This window comes from Hyposmocoma kahamanoa, unplaced genomic scaffold (genome assembly GCF_003589595.1).
Source record: "Hyposmocoma kahamanoa isolate Upper Pololo Valley unplaced genomic scaffold, ASM358959v1 78, whole genome shotgun sequence".
In the NCBI taxonomy this organism is placed as follows: domain Eukaryota; kingdom Metazoa; phylum Arthropoda; class Insecta; order Lepidoptera; family Cosmopterigidae; genus Hyposmocoma; species Hyposmocoma kahamanoa.
Window position 1 is genome coordinate 3,590,141 of NW_020653945.1, and position 23,994 is coordinate 3,614,134.

Sequence of the window (23,994 nt, forward strand, 5' to 3'; positions counted from 1 at the left end):
ATTAAAGAGAAGGCTCGGTCCACAGCATCGTAGACGTAGAAACAAGAAAAAGGAAAGGCTGTATCAAAAACAATATGTATAAAAACATAGGTACAATCTTAGAATAATAACGCATAGAAACCTAGTCCGCACACGCTAAGTGAGGCAAATTGAAGCGCTCCCAAAGGGCCTACACGAGCGGGCGGGCCTTCAGTGCTCAAGGTCAACTTGCACCGCGAACAGAAAAATGACGAAATGTGCGGTAAATGAGTGTAAAAATACGTCAGACAAACATAAAATAGATACTAACATCACATTCCACAAGGACGTAACGTCAACTTGTATTTTTATATAAATATTCACTAAAACCGAAAATTAACCTACTACTAAAACTAGCCTACATTAATTTGATTTTTGCCTTACTTGTGACAGTTCGTTTGATATGAAACTATCATCCTATGCCTTATTATTCTAAGGGTACAATATTGTAACACTCTCCCTAACATACATTACATACGGATATGCTCATGGATGAATATAAAGTAGACACTTACCCCAAAAGGGCCTGTATTCGTATGTACATTGCTTTATAAGCAGTTAGGTTACATGATTGACGGACACGTCTTTTATTCTCCTCGATAATTTTGATGATAGTGACGAAGCAAAGTAAGAATGCCGAAGAAAAAGAATTAGAGATTATTAGATAAAAATTAGATAAATTTAAAAAGTGGTGATAAAAAGGTGGGGTGACGATGAAAGTGTAACCTATCACAAACTCGAATCTTTTTTCCGAAAGGTTTGTTCGAATTTTCATTACACCGAAAACCGAATTATAACGAAACCGTAGTCATTTTAGGATATGTTGGATGTTTATCGCTAAGACATGATTAGGTTCGGTTAGGTTACGTTAAGTTAGGTTTAAAAGAAGAAACCTTTTCCTCTCAAAATTAATTTCGAGGTTAAGAAAATTCGAGGAAACGTTATTTCTGGAAAATGTCATTTCGGACTTCTGATAGGTAACCCGATGAAAGAGGACGCATCATCACAAGTCTAAGAAAGAATTACGAAGTAAACTCTAAGTTTAGTTTAATGTCTTGCTTAAACTTAGACAAATGTTGTTTTGTAAGTACAAAAAACTTGCTTAACTCACCAATGTTTACTGTGTTAAAGTCAAAATTCTTTTTATAAATTGCAGCCTTAAAATCCATTCTTATATATACGAGCACGAATTTATCTCTTTGTGTTCATATTTGACAGATTTTCAAACAAAACCAAGAGAGTTAATTTTCATACGAATCTAATATATATAAACCAATACGCACCAGTATAGCCCGGTGGACATTCACAGGTGTAACCTGCGATGGAGTCGTGGCAAGTACCGCCGTTACGGCACGGACTTGAAGCGCAGTCGTCGATGTTCTCCTGGCACCTGACTCCCGTGAACCTGAAAAGTCAAAAGTTACCTTATGTTAAGTCGCTATTGAATTTAATTTCTTTGCACATCTTGATTATAGAAGTCCATACACTTATTACGCCGGCTTGAGTCGATGTGGTTCGCATTTTTAGTAGAATCGCACGGAATCGCATTAAGGCGGTCAGAAAAACCTTTCTGTCAGTGTAATAAGAGCGAAAAAGACGTCTTGCTTTTCGCATCGGCGGCGGTATGAGTGGCAACGAAACGCTACGACATTCTCGTTTTTATTTATTAATAATAATAATAATAATAACGCACACACTCACCATAGTCCTGCACCAGGGAAACCCTGTGTTGCGTATGCCATGGACACACACAAAGACAACCACAAATTACACCCAAACTCACGAGAGAGATAAATGTAGGCCACACAAATATTTCCCCCGACCCGAGCATCGAACCTGGGATCTCTGTGTGGCAGTCCGACATGGTAACCGTTCGGTCACGGAGGCAGTATTGCTGTTTAAAAGCTAGCCAATATCATACAAAAAGTGTGATCCATATAACATCACTTACCCAATTACACAGGTGCAGCGAAAAGCGTTGATCATGTCGTGACAAATCCCACCGTTGAGGCAAGGGTTGTTTGCGCACTCATCTATCTCCACCTCGCACTGGGTACCCGTGAAGCCTGAAACAAGAACACATTTGTTAGTGCATTACTTGCTTACTGAGTGCGACTTGTAGTAACGACAAAACATAACCTGTAATAGTGACAAATAAAAATTATAGTAGCATGTCACCTTAAGTGGTTCATTTAAACATATTATTCGATTGTTGGGAGGAGTAACTGGCGCCTTTTAAAAATATACGATGCTTGTTTTGCTCTTCTCTAACCTACACCCGTGCTAGACCTTTCAGTTTCGCTGCATTTTCGCGTCCGGAAGAACTCGAGACCCGATGCGGTCTCGAAGATCCCGGAAAAAAACGCGACTTTCGTGACTATTTCAGACATATGTTTCCATATTTATAGGCTTGGACATTGCGGCAGTTGTGTGATATTTTAATTAAATTCTTCATTAACCCAAATTATAAAATCCAACAATATTTAGAAATTTTTTATTTTTAATTTTTCTAATGGGCACGCAAGAAACATAACGCGTTTAATATAATTTCAGATGGAAAGGACCTGATTCCATTCCTAACGTTCTTCAATGCCTACAGGTTTATACTAACCAGTGTTGCCATGTCCATGTAATCAGAATAAAAAATTACCAGATTGTTGGTTCACTAGATTTTTTTAACGCTGTTTAATCAAGTGACTTAAGTCCCGATATGTCCGAGACTAAAAACAGCAGTCTCGAGATTCTCGAAATTTTCGAGATCCACATTCCCAGAATGAAAGTCCTAACCCGTATAGAATATCAATGATCAACAACCCTCCGTTTTTCGCCTGATCAATTAGTCGCTTGTCGGTTAAAGGTACGCTCTTCTCCTGGCCTTACTCAAGGATTGTAATAGGTAGGAGTTACGAAATAACAGGAAAATAATAAGAAATCCTATGTAAACCAAACACATAGTAAATTGTAAAAAAGTCCATTGAAACTATTACACGCTATTTCTACATCTTTTCTCTATTACGAGATTCATCAGACAAATAGGCAAACACACAAAAAACAACTCCAACATGTTTGCAACTCAAGAATGCTAATTGGTAGACATATCAGAACCATTCCAGCTCACTGTTTAACCAGAAATCTATCTTGTCATAAGACAAATACGATTGAAACTTAAATAAACCAAAAAGGAATCATCCAGTCTCGTTTTAAGGTATGGACCTTCATATTTGAACAATTCAACACGGAAAAGAACTTTAAAATGAATACGTTACGGTTGATTTCAGGACAAACTTAGCGAGAAAATGCCTAAGGCAGGACAACCTAGCTCAGACCGGTGTGCCCTTATAAAGACACCATTTATTTTTGCATTCTGTTAAAACCTTATCATAAAGCAATATGGCATATTTTACATTGATTAGTTTGTGGGAAAATGAGCTATTGAGTGGCAAATGTCAAGAAATGTATTTGATCAGGATGGTCACAAACGAGATACGTAAACAGGATTTAAATTGACAAACATAGTAAAATATTTTTTCTACTTTATGATAAATGCAGTGTTGTAACGCCTCTACCACCTACTTAGTACCGAGTACCACTAACAGATGGTGTTACTTGTGAGAAACACGCAAGCTAAGCATTATCATAATTAATACAAGCCTGGTTAGGTGTTTCAGAGATAATGTGGTACTCGGTTTCAGAATCTAGTGTGGCACGCCGCTGCTTCCATCTGTGTGAGACAGCTGGTTGAAACTCTAAAAACCCATTAATTACCTACCAGTAAGGGTTTGCACGGCGAACGCTTCCACCGACTAACTACAGTCGCATCGTCACGTTGATATATTCCAGTGTTCTCAGCAGCTGCTCGCGGTTTACTTCCTTATCGCGCCTGAATGTTCTACAGTGTTTATTTTTACGCTGTTATTATTACTTATTATAATCTACAGATTTTTTTATAGTACCAAGTGACGGGACGGACAAGACTTGCGCCTGGTGACAAACAACACGCCTGTCCATAACAGTTACAGGGCTATTCAGCGCTTTAAACCACAAAGATCTGAAGGGCACTGCCACTGCGCCCGTCACCCTGAGACATAAGTTGACAAGTCCCATGTGCTTATAATTTCTCCAGCACTCTTACCTTTCCAAACCAGAACGCAGTAACGCTCACACTACTGCTTGGCGGCAGAAATAGGTAAGATGGCAATACTTCCATAAATGAATTCTTTCACAAGCTCTACAACTACTAAAAATCTAAATAAAAGCTTTGAATATGTTGTTAAGGTCGTATTTCTAGGTCGTAATTGTAGGCACCTGAAGCTGTTAAAAAGCCAATTTTAGTTCGATGTTATCCAACCGTATACTCGTAATAAAAGTTATAGACACCAGAAGCTGTTAAAACCTTAATTAAACGTAGTTGTGCCAACTATTCTTATTTATATGATGGGCTTATACATTATTTACTTCTTACATTATATTAATTATTCCAATTTAACGTGTAAACTAGTAAATGTAACATTAAATCCTTAAAAACCTTAAATCGCTCCAAAAAATCCTTAAGAACCTTAAATCGCTCCAAAACTCAGATAAACAACTAAAAGCCAATATCCAATAATAGCTGGGTTCTGCGATAAAATGTATTGCGTAAGTTTATTCTATAACCGACATGGCCTATTGACTAAAAAGGGGGGGTCGCCCCGCCCTGCGCGAGCGCATGTCTCGGCCCGTTGGTACAACTAGAGAGTGTACAGCGGGATTAGATGAAACAAGCTTCTATTATAAAATCCAAAGAGTGTGCATTTGAATAAAATGTTTATTATAAACGCCGTTAAAGTTATTATTTAACGGTATTTAATAAGATTTTGAAACATTTTTTAATATCTTCAATCAGGCACCGAGGAGGTAACGGTTATAGACGTTTCGGCGAGTGTTAAATTCAACACAGATTAGTAGTAATGTTTATATTGTACCGGTAAAAAGATTCTATACCGGTAATCGTAAATATTTTCGAATTTCGAATGTACATAGTTGCAATATCAGTAACATTTCAACTTTCTCTATTTTACGAAGTAAACTATTTATTAATAATATGTAAAAAAACACTTAGCAAAATTCCTTTGCGCGACACAACCAGATGTCTCACTGTCTACACATTACCCGCCAGTTGTGCATACCTCGTTCTCGGTTCCGACCCGACCAATCGTCACGATTTTGGATCGCAAGCCACAATAGAATGTCCGGCGCATGCTAATATCGACTCACGCGTTTGAATTTATAACGCGTTTTCTATGTATGAGGTAATAATATTGATTTTAAAGGTCGATTCAGTACTTAAGAATACGTGTTATTACTGTTCAACCTATACAACGACGTGTACTATGTCACTATTCTACTTAGCTAGGTTCTTAGGATATTCTATACTTATCAACACGCCTAACTTAGTATAGCCATTCCGGTTCAAATCTGCCATTAGGAAGCTTTTATTAACATAATTAATCGATCGAAGGAATATTTCTAAGTGTTCTATTTTGTATTAATAATTATATCAAACTAGTGGAGTAATTTCACATAAAATAATTGAATATGGTAGTTAAAATATGTGATTTTCAATAAATATATATTATAATTAAAAGTGGTTTATAATTTGTGGCTTGGTGGTAATTATTATATTAGTTGTTGCCTGGTTATAGCTATGTACAAATTTGTCTAAACAATGTAACTTGTGTTAAACATTAGCGGAAACTATTTTGGCCAGAGTTATTGTGCAAATAAATTTATAATACCTATACATTTATCTATTTCTGGTCTTTATAAAGAATTTAAAAAAATCATATGTAAATGGTATGTCTGGGACCCACGCATAGGGCTTGCCTAGTGTGGAGATCGTGGTAAATTGAAAACATTTTCTGGCAAATATTTTTTTTTTATATACAAAAAGCGAACGCTGCCAGCGTTTAGGCATCCTGACACAGGTACTCAATTTCATTCATTTTACTTTTTCCATTCTGCAACTTTTTTTTAAATACTCGGTCTCAAAATGCTACCTAGAACACTAAAATCAGAACCAATGTAGAAAAGTTCATTTCCCAAATTGGTCCTACCGGGAATTGAACCCGGGATCTCCTCATCCAATGTTCTCAGTTTGGCCACCGAGGTCATCAATTTAATTTAGTCCTAGCTTTACGCTTTTTATTATATTTTTAAACTTTGCCTATTATGTTACTTAAAGAGGTAACAAACTGAAAATGACCACCTCAGAGGGCCATTATCTCCTAAAATGGAGACGAGGAAAGCTGTTTTACAGCAGAAGTGAAGTGTTTTATCGTAGAAGAATCAATATTTCAAAATAAACGATAATAAAAAGGCAGTCTAAAAACCAAATATGACGCCTAATTGTACGTTTTATCTCTGTAGCAAACATCATCTACTTTTTTTAAAGACTTCAAAATAATGCAACTCCATCATACCTTATTACAACGTCAAAGAGACGAGGAAACAAGTTTCCACTACAAGCACAGGCAGGTAGAAACAAAAAAGCGCTAAAACGGCTATTTAACAGCATTCTTAAGCTATTTCATGTTATTTTCGAAGAATGTTGCTTCTGCACTCCGCTTTAGTACAGGTTTATGTGGAATTAGTAATTGTGAAGACTATTATGGGTGATTTTGTTATAGTAAAAAGGTTTATTAAATTTATGCCGAGATTGTAAAAAATAGAAAATAAAAATTGTATAGTGCACAACTTTATGCGGTGCTTATTTCTATCTACACTATCCTAAAAATATAGGGTGTGAAATGTGATTTCAATTTTCGTAAAAGAACCAAAAGCTCTTTTGCGTGTCTATTAGGTTCCTTAAATGCCTGAAATTATAAAATTAGCCTAAAAAGTAATTTATTTATATTAAGGCTTCATAATCAATAGATACACGTCCCGCTTCTAAGCACGGATCTCCTTTAAACCACCACGTATGTCCACTTTGCAACTTCACAATTTAAAAACATCTTTATTACGTATTTTTTTTGACACGCAAAATAGGCGCCTTGACGTCGAGTTGCGGACACCAGCCCGTTACACCAAGTACCAAGTACGTATTTTTAACTAAATTGCACTGAACCTTAAACCTATTATATAGAAAGCAAGCATTTTCTCATCAAACTTCTTATAAACTAGATATTGGTACATACAAAAAATCCATATTCACACAGAAGTTGCTATAAAACAACAACGGTACCTAAAGTGCAGTACAAAAACAACGAGTGCAAAGAACCATAGGACTTAAAAAAAAGATATGCCGTCATACTGAGATCCCCTGCCCTTACTCGATTACCCGTCCACAAGGCGGTGCTCACTCAACCGAGTTATAACACAGTCAATTTAAAAGTACAAGTCCAACACTATCTTTTATACGACCGGTGACGTTTTAAATTTTACCGAGTTGCGTAATTTCTCAGGTTACGCTTTACTATGCTAAATTGAAAGAGTCCCTGATAATAAGGAAACTAGTAAAGATGTATATGTGTTTGATATGACAGGGTTATGTTGAGAAAGGTTCCAATGAGTGGTTTTAAGTTCGCATCATTGCGCAGATGACATTTAGCACTCCACAATGTTAGACCATTGTGTTTTGATGATTAGATACAATGTATTGCCATTCCCGGAAAAAAAATCGACATTCGAAAATGTCGGGTAAAACTTGGTTTAGCATTTGGACAGTCAAATGATATTTTAATGAAATTCTTTATTATCTCAAAAATTATGTATCAAAGACATTTTTATAGCGAACACTTAAAAACAAAAGTTATTAAAAATGTACACACATCAAAAGTGTCTAGGGATCAGGCACGTTTTTATTAATTACTGAAAATCAGGTTTTTTGAAGATTTTTTAAGTTTATTGAATGTTACGATATTTGACCGCCATGATATCCAATTATTTTTGTAAAATTATTCGTAATAATTATTAGTACTAATTATTATACACTATGAAAAAATCCTTCGTCTGGCTGGATTCAAACCAACATCTTCGAGCAAACCGTGTCAGATGCTATGCCAATTAAGCCACGAAACGAACTAGCGGATCGAAGGATTTTTTTCTTAGTAATTGATCTTTGTATTAATAATTATAACAAAGTTGTGGAGTAATTACACAAAAATATATCAAAAAAATAATTGAATATCACGGTGGTCAAACATTGTGACGTTCAATAAATTTTAAAATTACAATTGTTAAAGAGACATCTCTAGTCAGCTGCTAGTACCTGTAAAGGTACCACCCGGCTGAGTGAAGAAAAGCTTTCATAGATTTCGAACAGATGGCGCAACGGTAAAAAGTTATGGAAACAACGATCTGCAACAAGCACGTAGAAAAATTCATAAGGTCCACTAGTTCGTTCCGTGGCTTAGTTGGCATAGGGTCTGACACGGTTTGCTGAACGACGTTGGTTCGGATCCAGCCGGATCGAAAGATTTTTTTTTCGTATTCGATCTTTGTATTAATAACTATTAAAAATTAATTTTATTTGTCTATTTGATTTTCAAATTCAAATTTCAAAGTATAATAAAGCCATATTTGATTATACGTCAAAAGCGCATTCATTACGCGAAATTCATAAAAATAATACGATATACACAAAACAAATTACGTGAATATGAAACAGTCATAGACAAATTTCGTCTGTAGATTATTTAAGCATTTCTCCTGAAAATTTATCTTACAGGATACCAATTTCATTTTATTGTATCTTCGGGTACGTCCAGCTTTGTGGAAGAGTGTGAGAGGAGAGGACGATGAGAGTGAGAGTGGAGGACTTTTCCAAACGACAAGAACTGTTTGAAATATATAGTGTATACACAATTATTACACAAAGTTGGCGATTTTTGCTTCAAGTAATATGGGTATCATCTGTAGTGCATGAAATTGATTAACTAACAACCTTAACTAGAAAAAATCTTCAAATACTTACCAGGCATACAGACGCATCGAAAAGTTCCTGGGTCGTCTAGACAAGACCCGTCGTTCCTGCAGGGATGGCTCTCGCACTCATTGACGTTTGTTTCGCAGCGTGGGCCGGTGAATCCCACAGAGCAATTACAAGCAAAGGACCCAGGGGTGTTCACGCAGATGCCGTCGTGCTCGCACGGTGATCCTGCTGACAAAGACAGTTGATTTGAGAGCTTTTTTATGATACTAACTGACGGGACGAACAATTGTGACACTGAACAGGCAAACGACACGCACAGGCGTGTCTTCTAGCAGTTGCAGTGCTACTCAGAGCTTTGAACTGCAATAATTTTTTTTAACGTACACGCTCAACATAGCCCCGCACTAAGGAACCCCTGTAACGCGGGTGCCATGGACACGCACATAGACAACCACAAATTACACCCAAACTTAAGAGATAAATAAATGTAGCTAATATTTATCCCGGCCCGGGAATCGAAACTGGGACTCTGCGTGGCGGTCATGGTAACCGTTCGACCACAGAGGCAGTTATAATCTGATGGGCATTGCTACTTTTGTTACTGTTTTTGTTGCTACTAAGTTGACAACTCCCATGTGCCTATAATTTTACCAACACCATTAACTCTTTAAAACTGAAGGCAGTGCGTTCTCTAAACGAACACTGTCACAAAGAGCTCTACTTCTACTAAAATGAAAAATATCAAAACAATAAAAATTTGCCTATATTGGGCCGATTACAAGGCACAAGCCTCTTGCAATAAAAGGGCTGTAGTCTTTTTGTAGGTCATGGTAAATTTTAAGTTCAATTTCGCACATAGATTCTGAATACTGAGAGCCCGGATGCTTACCCACGAACCTCTTCTTGAGAGGCGGTAGGTCAAAACCATTAGACTTCCGCGGCTTTGTTTGGTTAAGATGTTGGTTGTTAGTTGATTATAAACTGTATAAAAATGGAAAGCATTGTAAACAGAAATGTCAAGAAATCTTTGTCTTTGTCCAAAAGCTGAACCTCTTCTAATTAGACTTAACCAAAGGACATTGTCTTGTGCTGCTTGTTATTCGCATTTAAATATTTTTTATTTGAATCAATGAATGAATAAAATATTTTATATTGCACATTAAAATTACAATGATAACACACAACAGTAACGTAAGTATCACAGAGTGAGCCAATGTACAACGGCCTTATTGCTAAGTAGCCATTTCTTCCAGGCAACCTTAGGATAGAAATTTTAAATAGAAAAGAAAGGAGTTGGAAAGGGGGGTACAGCCAAAGAATATCTTGTAATGAAAGCGTTTTAAATAAATACACTACTCATCAATAAAGTAAGCACATAAATAATTATAATAAATACATATATCGTTACAATGTATACATAAATGTTAATATATAATAATAAGGTTAACCATATATGTTTGTACAACCTTCTAATTAATTTTTAAATTATTGAGCTTTTTTTATAGTACCAAATGATGGAACGAACAAGTCGTGCGCCTGGTGTTAAGCGACATGCCTGTCCATAACAGTTGCAGTGCCACTCAGAGCTTTAAATCGCAAGGACCTGAGGGGCACTGCCGCTGCGCCCGCCACCCTGAGACATAAGTTGACAAGTCTCATCCTATGTGCCTGTAATTTCACCAACACCCTTACCCTTCAAAACCGGAACGCACTAATGCTGACGTTACTGCTTGGCGGCAGAAATAGGTAAGCTGGCAGCACTTGCCTAGACGACCTCTTTCACAAGGAGCTCTACTGCTGGTAGTAGGGTGGTTTGCATATACATACTTTAAAAAAACCAAATCACGCGATTTAGACCTGGAAATTAGTTTCATTTCCTTAATGTACGAAAATTGATCCACTTAAGCAAAATCCCTTTGCCTTGACAGACAGAAGATTTAACGAGACAGATCGTGGCTCTATCACTACAACAATCTACAGTGACCTTTTTATTGTGTACGAACCTTGTTCACACTCGTTGATATCCTCGCTGCAATCGAGTCCTTTGTACCCCGATGCGCAGGAACAGGTGTAGGAACCGTTGATGGGGCTGGTGTCGCAGATCGCGTCCGCGTGACACGGGTTCGATGTGCACGCGTCATCCAGGTGGCAAAGGAGACCTAAGGGATGGAAAAACAAATGTTAACATGTCTATCAATGAGAAAACGCTGAAACTTGAACTGTAAAAAACATGGACGTCAGAGAGAAATTTGCAAGTTTGTTATAGTATATTGTGAGACTGTGCGAACATATTGTTAGTTGTTGTACGTACTCATGATAATAAACAAATAAGGTAAAAAGATTCCAGACGGTGGCAGATGGTGGCAGGCGGTGCAGGGATGGCAAAATATTCTCAATCCCAATGCAAAATTATTTTGATGATGCTTCTGTAGCTATGTAGCCGATTGAGATTCGATATTTTGGGGAAGAAAGAACGCAAAAGCCGATTTTATCAAAAATTCTTCTTCTTTTTACTTATTAGCGGTGTTCTTTTAGGTTTTCGCCAGTATCGAGTTTTCCACTTAGTAATGTTAGAGGCTTCTGCAGGTTTTGCTATTCAACAAGTATTTTGAGAATACCTACTACGTGAAAGAGAACAAGCTTTCGTATTAATTTGTTTGATGTCATCTGATCACTCAAAGTTTTTCTATATGCCAAAAATTACGTTTTTACTTATAGACAGAGATAGTAACATCATATAAAAAAGATTAATGAACCATAACGTTTATAATAGGGGTTAAAGTATGAAATTGCCGATTTGTACTGAAAATCTAAATTGTTTATTTTTTAAATTTTTAACAAATTTATTTAATCAAAATAGTTGCCATTATTATCTATACATTGCTGCCATCTAATGGGAAGGTTATTAATGCCTTTGCGATAGAACTCCGACGATCTAGACTGCACAAACTGTGTGAAAGCATTTTGTACTGCCTCCTGGGAAGAAAACTTCTTGTCACGTAGATAATTGTCCAAATCACGAAAAAAATGGTAGTCCGTTGGAGCAAGGTCTGGTGAATACGGAGGATGACGAATGGTTTCTAACTGCAGTTCCTGAAGGGTCAATGGTTTCTCGTGCTGTGTGAGGTCTCGCGTTGTCGTGGAGCAATAATGGTGAAGATCGATTCATGAGTCGGTGCTGTTTTACTGCTAGTTTTGTCAACATGGTTCGGAGTTCAGCACAATAGACATCTGCCGTTATTGCTTGACCAGATCGGAGAAAACTATAGTGAATAACACCATGCTGAGACCACCAAACAGTTACCATTACCTTTTTATTGGTAAGTTTTGCTTTAGGACACTGTTGTGGCATTTGACCTGGGGTCAGGCATTGCATTTTTCTTTTCCGGTTATCATAAAGAATCCACTTTTCATCACATGTTACAATTCGATCCAATATTCCTTCATTTCTGTACCGGTTCAACAAGGCAACACAAGTTTCAACACGCGTTTCTTTCTGCAGATCAGTCAAATCATGAGGCACCCATTTTTCGTATTTTTTTATTTTATTGATTTGACGCAAGTGAGTCAATATTGTGGGTAAGGTAACGTTAAACCATGCCGCTAATTCCTGGGTAGTTTGACTAGGATCGGCTTCCACTATCTCTCTTAATTCATCGTTATTCACCTGTGTGGGCGGTCTTCCTCGTGCCTCGTTCTTTAAGTCGAAATTTCCATCACGAAAGCGTTTAAACCAAAATCGCACGGTGCGTTCATTAGTAGACCCCTCTCCAAACGCAGCATTGATATTGCGGGCTGTTTCTGCCGCGTTAGTTCCGCGTCGGAACTCGTATTCAAAAATCACTCGAATTTTCGCAGTATCCATCTTTCTTGTCTAAATTGAATAACAAAAACAATTGAAAGTTGATATTCAAATGTTTCAATTTAAAAAAAAAAAATCACAGAAACCATTTGAAAAAAGTTTCATTCGAAAATCTCAAACCATGAAGATTCTATGAAAATTCAAAGAACCTATTGCAATAAAACGGCAATTTCATACTTTAACCCCTAATATATGTCTATTTATACAGACTAGCCGGTCGGACGGTCGGTCTCCATTCGTGAACCTTTCTGCCCCAAATGTGCCCTGTCCACTGCCATGTCAACTGGCTAATACTTTGAACTATGTCCGTGAATTTCGTTCTTCTACGGATCTCCTCATTTCTGATTCGATCACGTAGAGAAATGCCAAGCATTGGTCGCTCCATAGCTCGTTGAGAGACTTTGAGCTTTTTAACGAGGCCCATAGTAAGTGATCAATCTCAGAGCCCGTAGGTCATCGCTGGCAAGATTCAAGAGGACTGGTCATTTACTACCATTGACCTATTTATTACAGATCGTTGCTCTGAATGACACTGTGTGTTACAAGCTAATTTATAAATTAACGCTTCCTAATAAGGGTAGATGGCGCTAATACTGAACGAAATAAAATAATAACCGGCATTATTCATAAAAAACTGTGCGATAAGCGACATCTAGTTGATTTGTTTGTTATCACTAGAAATTGGTGTAGCTTTGATATATTGCAGCTTGTCAATGTAAAACAAATTAGTTACAAAATAGCTTTATGGTACTTATTGTGATATCTAGCGTATTAACAGATACTAAATACCCGACTAGTTTTATTGTTACGCAAAATCGGCGTAATTTACATTTTTCAAAGAAAATACCTCTAGGTACGAATATCTCGAAAGTTACCAAAATGTAAATGCAAAAGGAGGGCATAATTGTTAAACCAAGAAAGTTAAATGTGTCCACTTCATATACTGTACCAACATACTAATATTTTTAACAGTTATGAGATTTGTGTCGTAATATCATAAATATTACATAAATTTAGTGTTTTTCAACATTTATATAACCTACATTAATACCAATACCACATTAAAATTCATAACAGGTGACTGAACCATATTTCTGCTGCAAGCCATCTGTAAATGCCAGTGCATATTAAATTAAGTGTATTGGGATTGAATACTAATATAGGCTTCTATTCAAACGTACCTAGTTTGGGATTTTTCGCGTAAATTCAAAGATAAAAAGAGTTTTATATATAGTAGAGTCTATATAACATGTACTTAATTATGGAAGTGGATGAAAGTGAAAACTTATTAATAAAAACTTTACATTTAAAAGCAGACAATTCAAAATCAAATAATATTGAACAACGGCAGTAACAATATGCGTTACAGGTCTCGTAGCCGGGATAGTTTAAAAATAAACTAGAAGTATCCTTACCAGTTTTTCCAGGCGTACACTTGCAGTAGAATGCCCCAACTCTGTCAATGCAAGTGGCGCCGTTGAAGCAGGCGGCGCCGGCGCAGTCGTCGATGTTTACGGAGCACTCGGGGCCCGTCCAGCCATTCACACAGATGCAGGAGAAACCACCGACTGAGTTGGTGCACGTCGCGCCGTTCTGACAGACTAGAGGCCTAGTACATAAAAAATTGATGAATTAGATAAGGATTAAGAAAAGCCATGAAATAGATAATGTTCATTGAGTCTCAAATAATCTTTATTTCATACTTAGGTAAGCAATTGAAAAATAGTCATATTGATTACATTGTACTACTCATTCGTAAAGCAGATTCCCATGAGAAGAATGAATAAGAAAATCTAGGGGTTACTCTTTGCAAATAAACATTTGAACTCGTTAACATTTCAATATTTATTTCAAATACTATCATAGATCGTGACAACCTGCAAGAGCTAAACGGGTCACTATCATGGATTTTATATAGAAGCGTATACATTGCCCCTTAAATGAATTTGTGACTGTCAGGAACAGCCAGTTTACTATTGATATCGTTACTCACGACATATGGAGTAAAAGGACTACCGAATGATGACCAAAAAGAGTTATAAAGAAACAGGACGTCCTGCAGCGATGTGGACAGTGACATCGTCAAAATTGCGGGTTATAGATGGATTTGGATGGTTCCAATGAATGGCAAACTACTAAAAACTACGAGAGGCCTTTACCCAATAGAGGGTGAAGTCAGGCTGTAGATGATAACTATGATGAGTCATTCGTAAATAATAACTATTCATCAAATAAATATAGGTACAAATCTGACTGAGATAAGGACAGCGACTATATACACGGACATTAGTGTTTCAAATGTAGTACACGAGCAGTCCAAGTACTTACACAAATGAAAGTAATTACTAGAATTGATACATTTGCATGAAATTATAATGACGACGTAGTGTTGAAAGGACCAATGAAAATGCGTATCTTTTTATCTGTCTTTTATCAATGCAGAGCGTCAACTTAAATTTCTCGAAAGATTGCAACAAAGAGCAACTTTAAAATTAAAGAAAAGTGAAATCAAACACAAAATCAACAAAATAAGAAAGAAATCCAAAGTATTTTACGCAAACAGAAGTCTGTAAGAGACTTCGTATTTTATATTAAACGCTGTAATTTAATATTTTCACTTAAATTTTTCAAAAGGCACCGCTGTCGCATGCTGGACCGGTTTTTATACGTTTAAATATCAGTTATTAGCGCATTAGTCAATGTTTTTGCAGGAACATATTTCGGTGCAGGTATTTTATAAGCATTTTATAAAAGTTGACTAAACTCGAAATACCCCAAATGGAAATGTTTAACATATTTTCTTATACATTATTGTGGGACTTTGGGATTCTTCTTAATTTTCCTAAAGTCACTCTCGGAACTCTGATGAGCTTTTAATTGTTTTGTCATCGACTGCGGGCAGTTTTTTACGCTAGCCAATTCTTAATTCACATCTACACATATACCCATTATACCAGTAAAAAATCTACGGCGATTATTTCGTTGGGTATACTTAATGTTTTTTAACTACAAAAATTAACTACCACATGTTATAAGTACTGCGTAGAAATCACGAAAACCTAAGAACTCGTACGGTTCTTAGATTTTCGTTATTACTACACATAAGAATTTTTTTTTTTTAATATTTGTTATTAGCTATACCGCACACAAATTGGAAACGATATTGGTCCCGTTTTATGAATAAGCATTAAAATATGTGAAGGCGCTAATATTGTAAAAGAGAAAGGGGTCAAAGACCGAGATAAAGTAACTCAGCGAGTCCTTAATTGTAAAGATTTATTAACCAATGGCGGTCAGGGATCGAGCGCGGGCGCGGCTGCGCGTGCTCATATCAGATCGACTTGCGAATATTGCTAAACCGTTTCGATGGCCGTTCATTAATTTATTATTTTTACATAATATTATCTTGTCACAGCTATATTTCATGATGATTTCGACACATTTAAGTGAATTTTTTTTGAACATTTTAATAACTATTTTTGAATTTTTACATACATCTACATACATACATATACTTCACGCCTTTTTCCCATCGGGGTAATCAGAGACAACAGTCTTCCACTTGCTACGGTCCTGACACACATCTTTCGCCTCATCAACACGCATCAATGGTTTCATACACGCTCGTCGGTTAAGGGTACTCTTGACCTGGCCCTTCTTTAGGATGACCACAATTTGGTCATGATAAGTTCTCCTTGGTCGGCTCATACCAACTTGCCCGCTCACACTCGCCTTATAAATCTGTTTCGTCACTCTTCTTTCATTTATTCTCTCTACATGTACGAACCATCTAAGCAACCCTTTCTCTATCTTTGTCACTATATCTTCTTCCACGCCGCAACGCTCTCTTATCACACTGTTCCGTAATTTATCCATCCGGGTTACAATTTTTATACCTTTTATATAAAGTACAACACAGACAGTCTCTGTATTGGTATTTACTTAGTATATGACTACGGTAAATCAGCAATGCTGAGTCTTCCTTTTCGTCCACTGTTCTGTTTTATTGTATAATTATTGGCTTATATTATGGTTTACATGTTGTGTTGTTTATGTGTTTAGTGGATAAATACATGTGTTTTTATTTATTTAACCCATTGTCGTGGAGATCGTTGGGGGAGGCCTATGCCCAGCAGTGGGCGTCGTATGGCTGAATGATGACGATGAAATAATTAAATATGAGGGGTATTGTTTTCTTTATATTTAAGTTTTATTTCTTCATATTTTAATTACAATACGTGTAGCAATTGATATTGTATTTGAAACACTATTATATATCATTGACATGATTGACAATGTTATTTAGAGCTGTCTTACCAGCTTCATGTGATCCTTTAGAAATACATAGTGTTGAATGGATAGCTATGAATAGCTTATATAGCTATAAAAGCACCTATGTATTGGAAATTCTTTCTAGTTCTAATGTCACATAAAAAGGCAAATTAAGTCTAGTGGCATTGAAGATTGGTTTCCAACTGCTTTACAACTTTACGTTTTAACTACACCTGTAATAGCGTAATTAGAATTAACATTTTCCAATGTGCAATTAAGCTCTATTAGAAATTGTAACTACGCTAAGACTTCTACGGAATATTTAAGTTATTTATTAGTTGTAAATGACAAACAAATATAATTTAACATTAATATAATATAATATAGATAAATAACGCAACACAACAATAATAACATGCCAGGCAACCGACAATTACATGGTCTCAAACAAGGGAATTTCCTCTACTATAAGTAACAGAGCAATAGAATTCAAATTAAATCCGAAATTTATTTCCAATGTACAGTGCTCGTAAAAACCTAATAACTCTATACATACTAAAAATACCAAATTATAACATCAGGTAACATAAATCCACTGTCTAGTTGGTACATCTTCTTGCTAGTGCGTTACTAATATCTTCAATTTCATTTTGCAAGCTCTTTCTTACTTATTTCTACCAAAAAGCAGCGCTACTGTGTTCCAGATTGAAGAGTAGGGCCAATCAGTGTAATCACATGCACACTGGGTTTAAGATCCTGTGTCATGGCTGATTCAGAATATTTTATATCGCAAATGTCTACGAACGGAGATTACCACTTTTCATCAGTTGGACTGTCTGATTATCTGTGGGTTTGTATATAGTACTAATAAAAAAAGCTAAACTTATTCTAAGAAAATACAAAGAGTTTTTAGTAACGTCTTATAACAACTAGATTCAAATTCGTTATCTATAAAATGTATCAGCTATGTTTAAAATTTTTCGTCTAATAAATTCCATCATACGTCAAAGATCCCAGATTTTGCCCTTTTCACTAAATCATGAATCTTAATAGAAAATTACCAATAACCAGTTGGGACATCAAAAGTCTAAATTTTTGTTGACGTTTGTGTGAAAAGTTACGCCATAAAACATCTACTTAATGAGCCAGGTGTAAATGATTACGCTTGATTTTATAACAGCATATAAAATTAAACCCGATCGGATAGAAAATAAATCCTGCTAAGTTACACAGATAACGAAAACAGTAAAGTTCTGATACTTTTTACTACATGTATTCTAATTTTATATAATTATATGATATAATTTGTACGTTTGGAAATTTATAAATATTGTGTTCTTGTAATCTTGTACTTTAATCGCAACAGGTTTTGTTAATATCACTAACATAATAAATGTAAAAGAACTTCACAATAATCATCGTGAGACTTCACAAATTTACATGTTATATGCTTTTAATTTTATGAAGTTACTTAGAATAATTAAGGTTTCAGTACAGTGCCTTGAGTGACTCCTTCGTTTCCGAATGAAGATACACAGAAAAACAAAAACCCTAAGCGATACAAAAACAAATTCACACAAAATAAGTTGTTTAATATCATATCTAATCAAATGTCAATAGTAACGCCTGGGCCATGTTTGTAAAATATGACTCTTTTGTGTCGAATGCTGATGCCGTTTCGCAACCATGTTTACATTCAATAGTCCGTTATGAAATAGAAATGGTGGGACCAAAGACGTTGGGATTTAAATTTAAAATGTCATGAAATGGGCCAAGTTGCAATTTATTACCTGTACTTTGAGATAAATAGATATCTCCATTCAGGTGAATCAGTTGAATTAATCTTAGAAAAAATAAAAAATATTTACTTTAAAAATATACGTCACATGTAACATATCATGGGGTAATATTATTCATATGACAATGGTTTCATATAAAACCCACCTCCAATTTATAAAAAGATTTTAAATTTTTATACATCAATTCTTCTATTTCACATTGGATTTGAACAATCTCCTTGCAAAATCTATCCTATCGAGAAAGTTCTTCAATTTCTTATACAGAGGTCACCCTACGAAATTTCACTCGTACTTTTTAAACGCGTAAAAACTTATTCACAGCCACTCAATCAATTATCACGATTAAAAACCGAACGGTATCACGTTATGTAAATTAAATTAGTCTTTAGAAGTTGTAATTATTACGCCAAATGCATTTAGTCGCTTATTACAAAAAGAAGTCGATAAATAGACAAAATGATAACAGTATTTAACTCCTACAAAGAAACGAAGTGAATTAAAAGATAATAAACGCCCTTTTATAGACGTAATTGGAAAATAAAAGGTAAATATCAACTAGTTAATGATAGATTTGTATCCATAAAAAATTATGAGGCAATAACGAAACAAATTAATTTTGCAAAATCTAACACCCGTTGAGTTTTCTAGTAAAGCCCAGTGGCAATGACCGGGTCCTGATCGCTTCCTCGATACAATGATGAGATGATTGCATGTAGGCATCATCATTAATCTTTTCTGGATAGGGTTGTCAATCCTTTTTTTTATAACGACATTATGAACTGAAAAGAATCCATTGACATCGATGATACTGATATTTGAGAGATGGTAAAGACAAGTGTAGAAAATACCAAGTACAAAATTACATTAATTCAAAAAAAGGAAATAAGTAACACTAACGGTAATAATAATAATGTCACAATATATGATCATCGTGAGATAACAGATCTGCTATAGGTTTTAAGTAACCCCACCCAACCAGGACCAGCTTTCCTTAGATCGCAGTCGATAACGTTATATGATTTACAGCGGCACGCTAAAGTTGTCGACGAGTCACCCGGTAGCCTGCGCAGGCGCAAGCTTAATGATCTACACGACTCCGCTAAATTACACCGCCGCGATTTTGTCATAAAATGATCTTTTCAACGAAGATTTCTCAGTGGAGATAATTGAAGTTATAAAATTGGAACATGTTTTTTATAAAACTGAAGTAAATTAAAGATTGTGCGCTTTTATGGTTTTATGTAATAAAAATAATTACAAGATACAAGTCAAGTCAACAAAAACAAGAAGAGAAAGTTATTTGAAATTACAAATCTGCAATTTGAATTTTTTGATAGATTTCTTCTAAAGAATAGTAAATGAACAAACGGTGGTAATCAATACAATTTAAAACTTTTTTATATCACAACAAAATAGATGTCATTGAGGCTGGAACTTCAAAAATATATCAACCTCTTGATTGTAGCACATGCAAGGCTACCAAGATCAAAGCAACGTAACCTTTAGCTACTAAACAAACCATAATTTGCATTTGAACCGATGCCGACGATAAGACAAAAATAAACGAAAGTCTTCATTGCTTTAATACTATCTTGATGCTGGACGTATCATTTGTTACTGACAGAATAGTAGCCGATTGTTGTAGTGTAGTCAAAGACAGTAGTCCAATTAAAATCAGAACAGCAATGAAGGCTACGAAGAAATCTATCAAATGTTTTCAAATTGACTTTTGTTTCAAAATCGCAGGATTTAATGACAATAGGTTTTTACTTCATAGTAAATCTATTCATGACAAAAATAGTACTTTAAGTTTACGCGAACCTGTTAAAAGCAGACAGAATGACACTATTACTAAAGAGAGCGACGTGTTAAAAGATAAAAAATATGTATATTTAGTTCTGAAGAACAGTTGATCAACGGATATTTCTAAGCTGTCATATTAACCTATAATATCAGCACGGTATTGAATAAAAGATAATCGAATAACTATTAATCATAATCGGAGATCAATGATATCGATGATCGAACGGAAATGTATGAAATGTTACAGTTAGAGGCAGAAAAAATGGTATCTCATTAAATGCGACACAAAGAAAATGATTATTTCAATATGACAAACATTTGGTAATTAGCACGGAAGTATTTATTTGGTCTGTGCTAATTAGCTACCGGCGAAACTAATGCGACTTGAAGATTTTATCAAAGAGTTAAAGGGCGAAAAAAATATCCAAAGAAACCTGTTTCTGGTCAGTTAATTTACGAGCTAGATTATAGAAAAGAAGCTGATTAAATATCCAAGAAAAAACTAAATAAATAACAGCAAACGACATTCACAAAGTTGGATTAATAAAATTTCGTCATTTGTTTCAATGAACACTTTCATCTGTCTTGCGCTTAAAAAAATTGAAGAATTACAACAACTATTAAAACCAAGAAAGCTAAGTAATAAACAACATTAACAGTTAGATAATTTCCTAGCCTTTACGCCGCAGCATCTTCTTCATAAAAACAAAATTGCACAATCAAGAAAGGCAAAAAGGTGTCCCCAGTGACAACTGTGAATCTCCGCAAATTGGCTGCGTTGAGCTTTACGTGTATTCCAGCGCGAGATATATTGAGTGTCGAGTCTCGTGTGGAAGCTTGTTAGGAAGATGTCAGATGAGTTTGCAGTTTGCAGTTGCATCTCTAAACAGGTATGTAAACTTCATTTTCTTTTGTTTACTTTTATACACTGTTGTAGTAGACAAAACAGATTTCAACCATTTTTGCATATCCTATACTTATAAACAATATTCCTATAACATAAAGGGAGCATAATGTCATCTCTTGTATTCAGCTCAATGATCTACCGAGGTGCACCGTACACCAAAAGAAAAAACGTAACCCGATATCCGTACGCAAGTTGCGTTTCATGAGCCAATGGCTTGGATAGGATGACAATATCCCATGGACGACACATGAGGGAAAAATATACCTTAGAATAACGATGTAAGAGTTGAAAATTCTGAAAAGAAGGACGGCATTTTAGAAGATATTACATGTAAAACAAGAGGCGATGAACATGGCGAAGTGGTTAAGAAATACCACGTCATTTGTTGCAGTAATCGTAAGTAAGTTTTGAGCTTTAAGTTTATAACGCAAAGGTTGATACGTTTGTGATTTAACGGTACATGACATTGGTGACTTCATCCCGCTTTAAGAGAAAACCCTTCCAGCGGGAGGTCCGAATGTCCGTAGTTCAAATATTAATAGTTCATACCAACGATTAATTTTAGAATTTGGAAGCCGAATATAATATCAATTTTGGTGTCGTGGGGTGAATTGAATAAATAATAACGATAAATTCTTTTTCTGTTCGTTGATATTAAAATACACGCACGCTTAGTAAAGATTATGGTTAGAATAAACATTGAATAAATTACTTGTAATGTCAGTGAAATATTTTCACCAATCAAACATAAACACGTAGAATAAATTTTATAAGAAAATTCATTCAAAAAATCAAAATTCAAAAATGCGCATAGGTGGATTTTATAACATACAATTTTAATAATAATGAGTTAAACATTTGAAACCAATCTTAAAAATCACCATCTTAAAGTATTCGGAATCATTCCTTTTTTGGAAGAACGGAACACAGCCGTCGAATCTGAAAGGTAGTCTGATAAATATCAAAATTTTAATCAAGCCTAAATACGGCATGAAACAACCTGTTTCCAACAGACTACTTTAGAAAGAACAATTGTGAATGGGTATTACACCATCAATTTTGTTAAGAAGTACTTCATTAATACAAGGATATGTTCTATTAGCTTCAACTAAATGGCCGTCTAACTAATTTCCAATTCTATTATCCCTAATCTAAACTCTCATAAAGCCAAGTGAGTTTTCCTCCACTATTACCGTGTGACCGTTGCGTTTTTTACGCTCGATCATTAGCTGACAATTAATGTAGCGTCTGCGCCGGCGCATCGCATATGTGGCTAGGACATTGATCTCTGTGTTAGCTATAAGAGGTAAGCGGCTATGTTAATTACAATACCTAAACAAAATAACAAGTTTTATAGTTTTATGCTATTTTACTATTCTGCGATAGTAGTATGATAAAATTCCTTTAAAATTTTACGGCGTCGTTTTAAATACGTAATTTGATTGTCATGACTATGATGTACGACAGCCAACACAATCTACACTGATTATGCTGTGACCTATTTCGAAAGCATTACGTATATTTGTCCACTTCTGTTCCAATAATTTGGGCTATATACATACAATCTCAATCTAATTTAAGTGGAAGATTGTAACTTAGGCCTAAAAGGCCGTTGACTTCTCAAATTATTTAGTAATTAACACCCGAAACATCGCGGCGCCTCGTATTGAACAAAAAATAACCAAAAAACTACTCAACAATGAAATGTAGATATCATTAGCTCATCTACTACAAGATTGGATGTAATCTCTTCTATTAACTTGTCGATCTTTTGTGTTTTTTGCCCATCGCTTATTGGCGATACCGCTGCTTACATTTTTCAAGAATAATCTAACAATTTTGACATGAATATGTCTAATTTTTTAAGACTGATATAATGGTCGCAAAACAAAGTAAAGCTGACCCTGATGTTGTGATTAATGTAAAGTCTAATAAGGACATACTAGAAAAAATCTAAAGATAAATATGATGATAAATATGTAGCTGTATAAAAAATGCTGTTTTTGCCACTAACAAAATTTAAACAAAAAAATAACATTTAACTTTTAAAATGTTATATTATCTATGGTAATTTTCATAATAATATTTTGGCGCACATAAAAATACGCGGGAAAGTTTTGATAACGTTAAAATATACATATCTTTACAAAGCCGACAAGAATTATTGTAGTTAAGTTCAGTTTTACTCTTGTTTCGGGCTTTACGAAATTATTTGAATGGACATGACTTTGATAACGAAGAGACCATCTCATAACTACATTGGAGTTGCAATTTGTGCGTAAATAGTAAATTTTATGGTAGGTTTCCCTTTCAAAATTACCCGAAAGATGGCAAAAGATGTAAATTACCGTGACCAATAAATACATAATTGACTTAAGTTCGTTAAAATGTTTTTCACACATAAAGAAAAAGATGTAGAAAA

General features: G+C 35.2%; 1 protein-coding gene across 8 annotated transcripts in view; it reads right to left on the reverse strand.

The window, feature by feature from the left end:
- LOC113233188 (neurogenic locus Notch protein) overlaps positions 1 to 23,994 on the reverse strand; it is a 203,160-nt gene that overhangs the window by 24,346 nt on the left and 154,820 nt on the right. For 6 of the 8 annotated variants that reach the window (XR_003310680.1, XR_003310679.1, XM_026468212.1 and 3 more), the window contains exons 6-10: positions 14,207 to 14,400; positions 10,933 to 11,088; positions 8,972 to 9,157; positions 1,970 to 2,084; positions 1,302 to 1,423 (exon numbers count right to left, since the gene is read on the reverse strand). Coding sequence is in view for 6 of the 8 variants with exons in the window: in XM_026468212.1 (XP_026323997.1) it covers positions 1,302 to 1,423; positions 1,970 to 2,084; positions 8,972 to 9,157; positions 10,933 to 11,088; positions 14,207 to 14,400 (773 nt within the window). In the remaining 2 variants the exon portion in view is untranslated. The remainder of the gene's footprint in view (positions 1 to 1,301; positions 1,424 to 1,969; positions 2,085 to 8,971; positions 9,158 to 10,932; positions 11,089 to 14,206; positions 14,401 to 23,994) is intronic. The other 2 variants (XM_026468213.1, XM_026468217.1) reach the window with 1 other exon arrangement.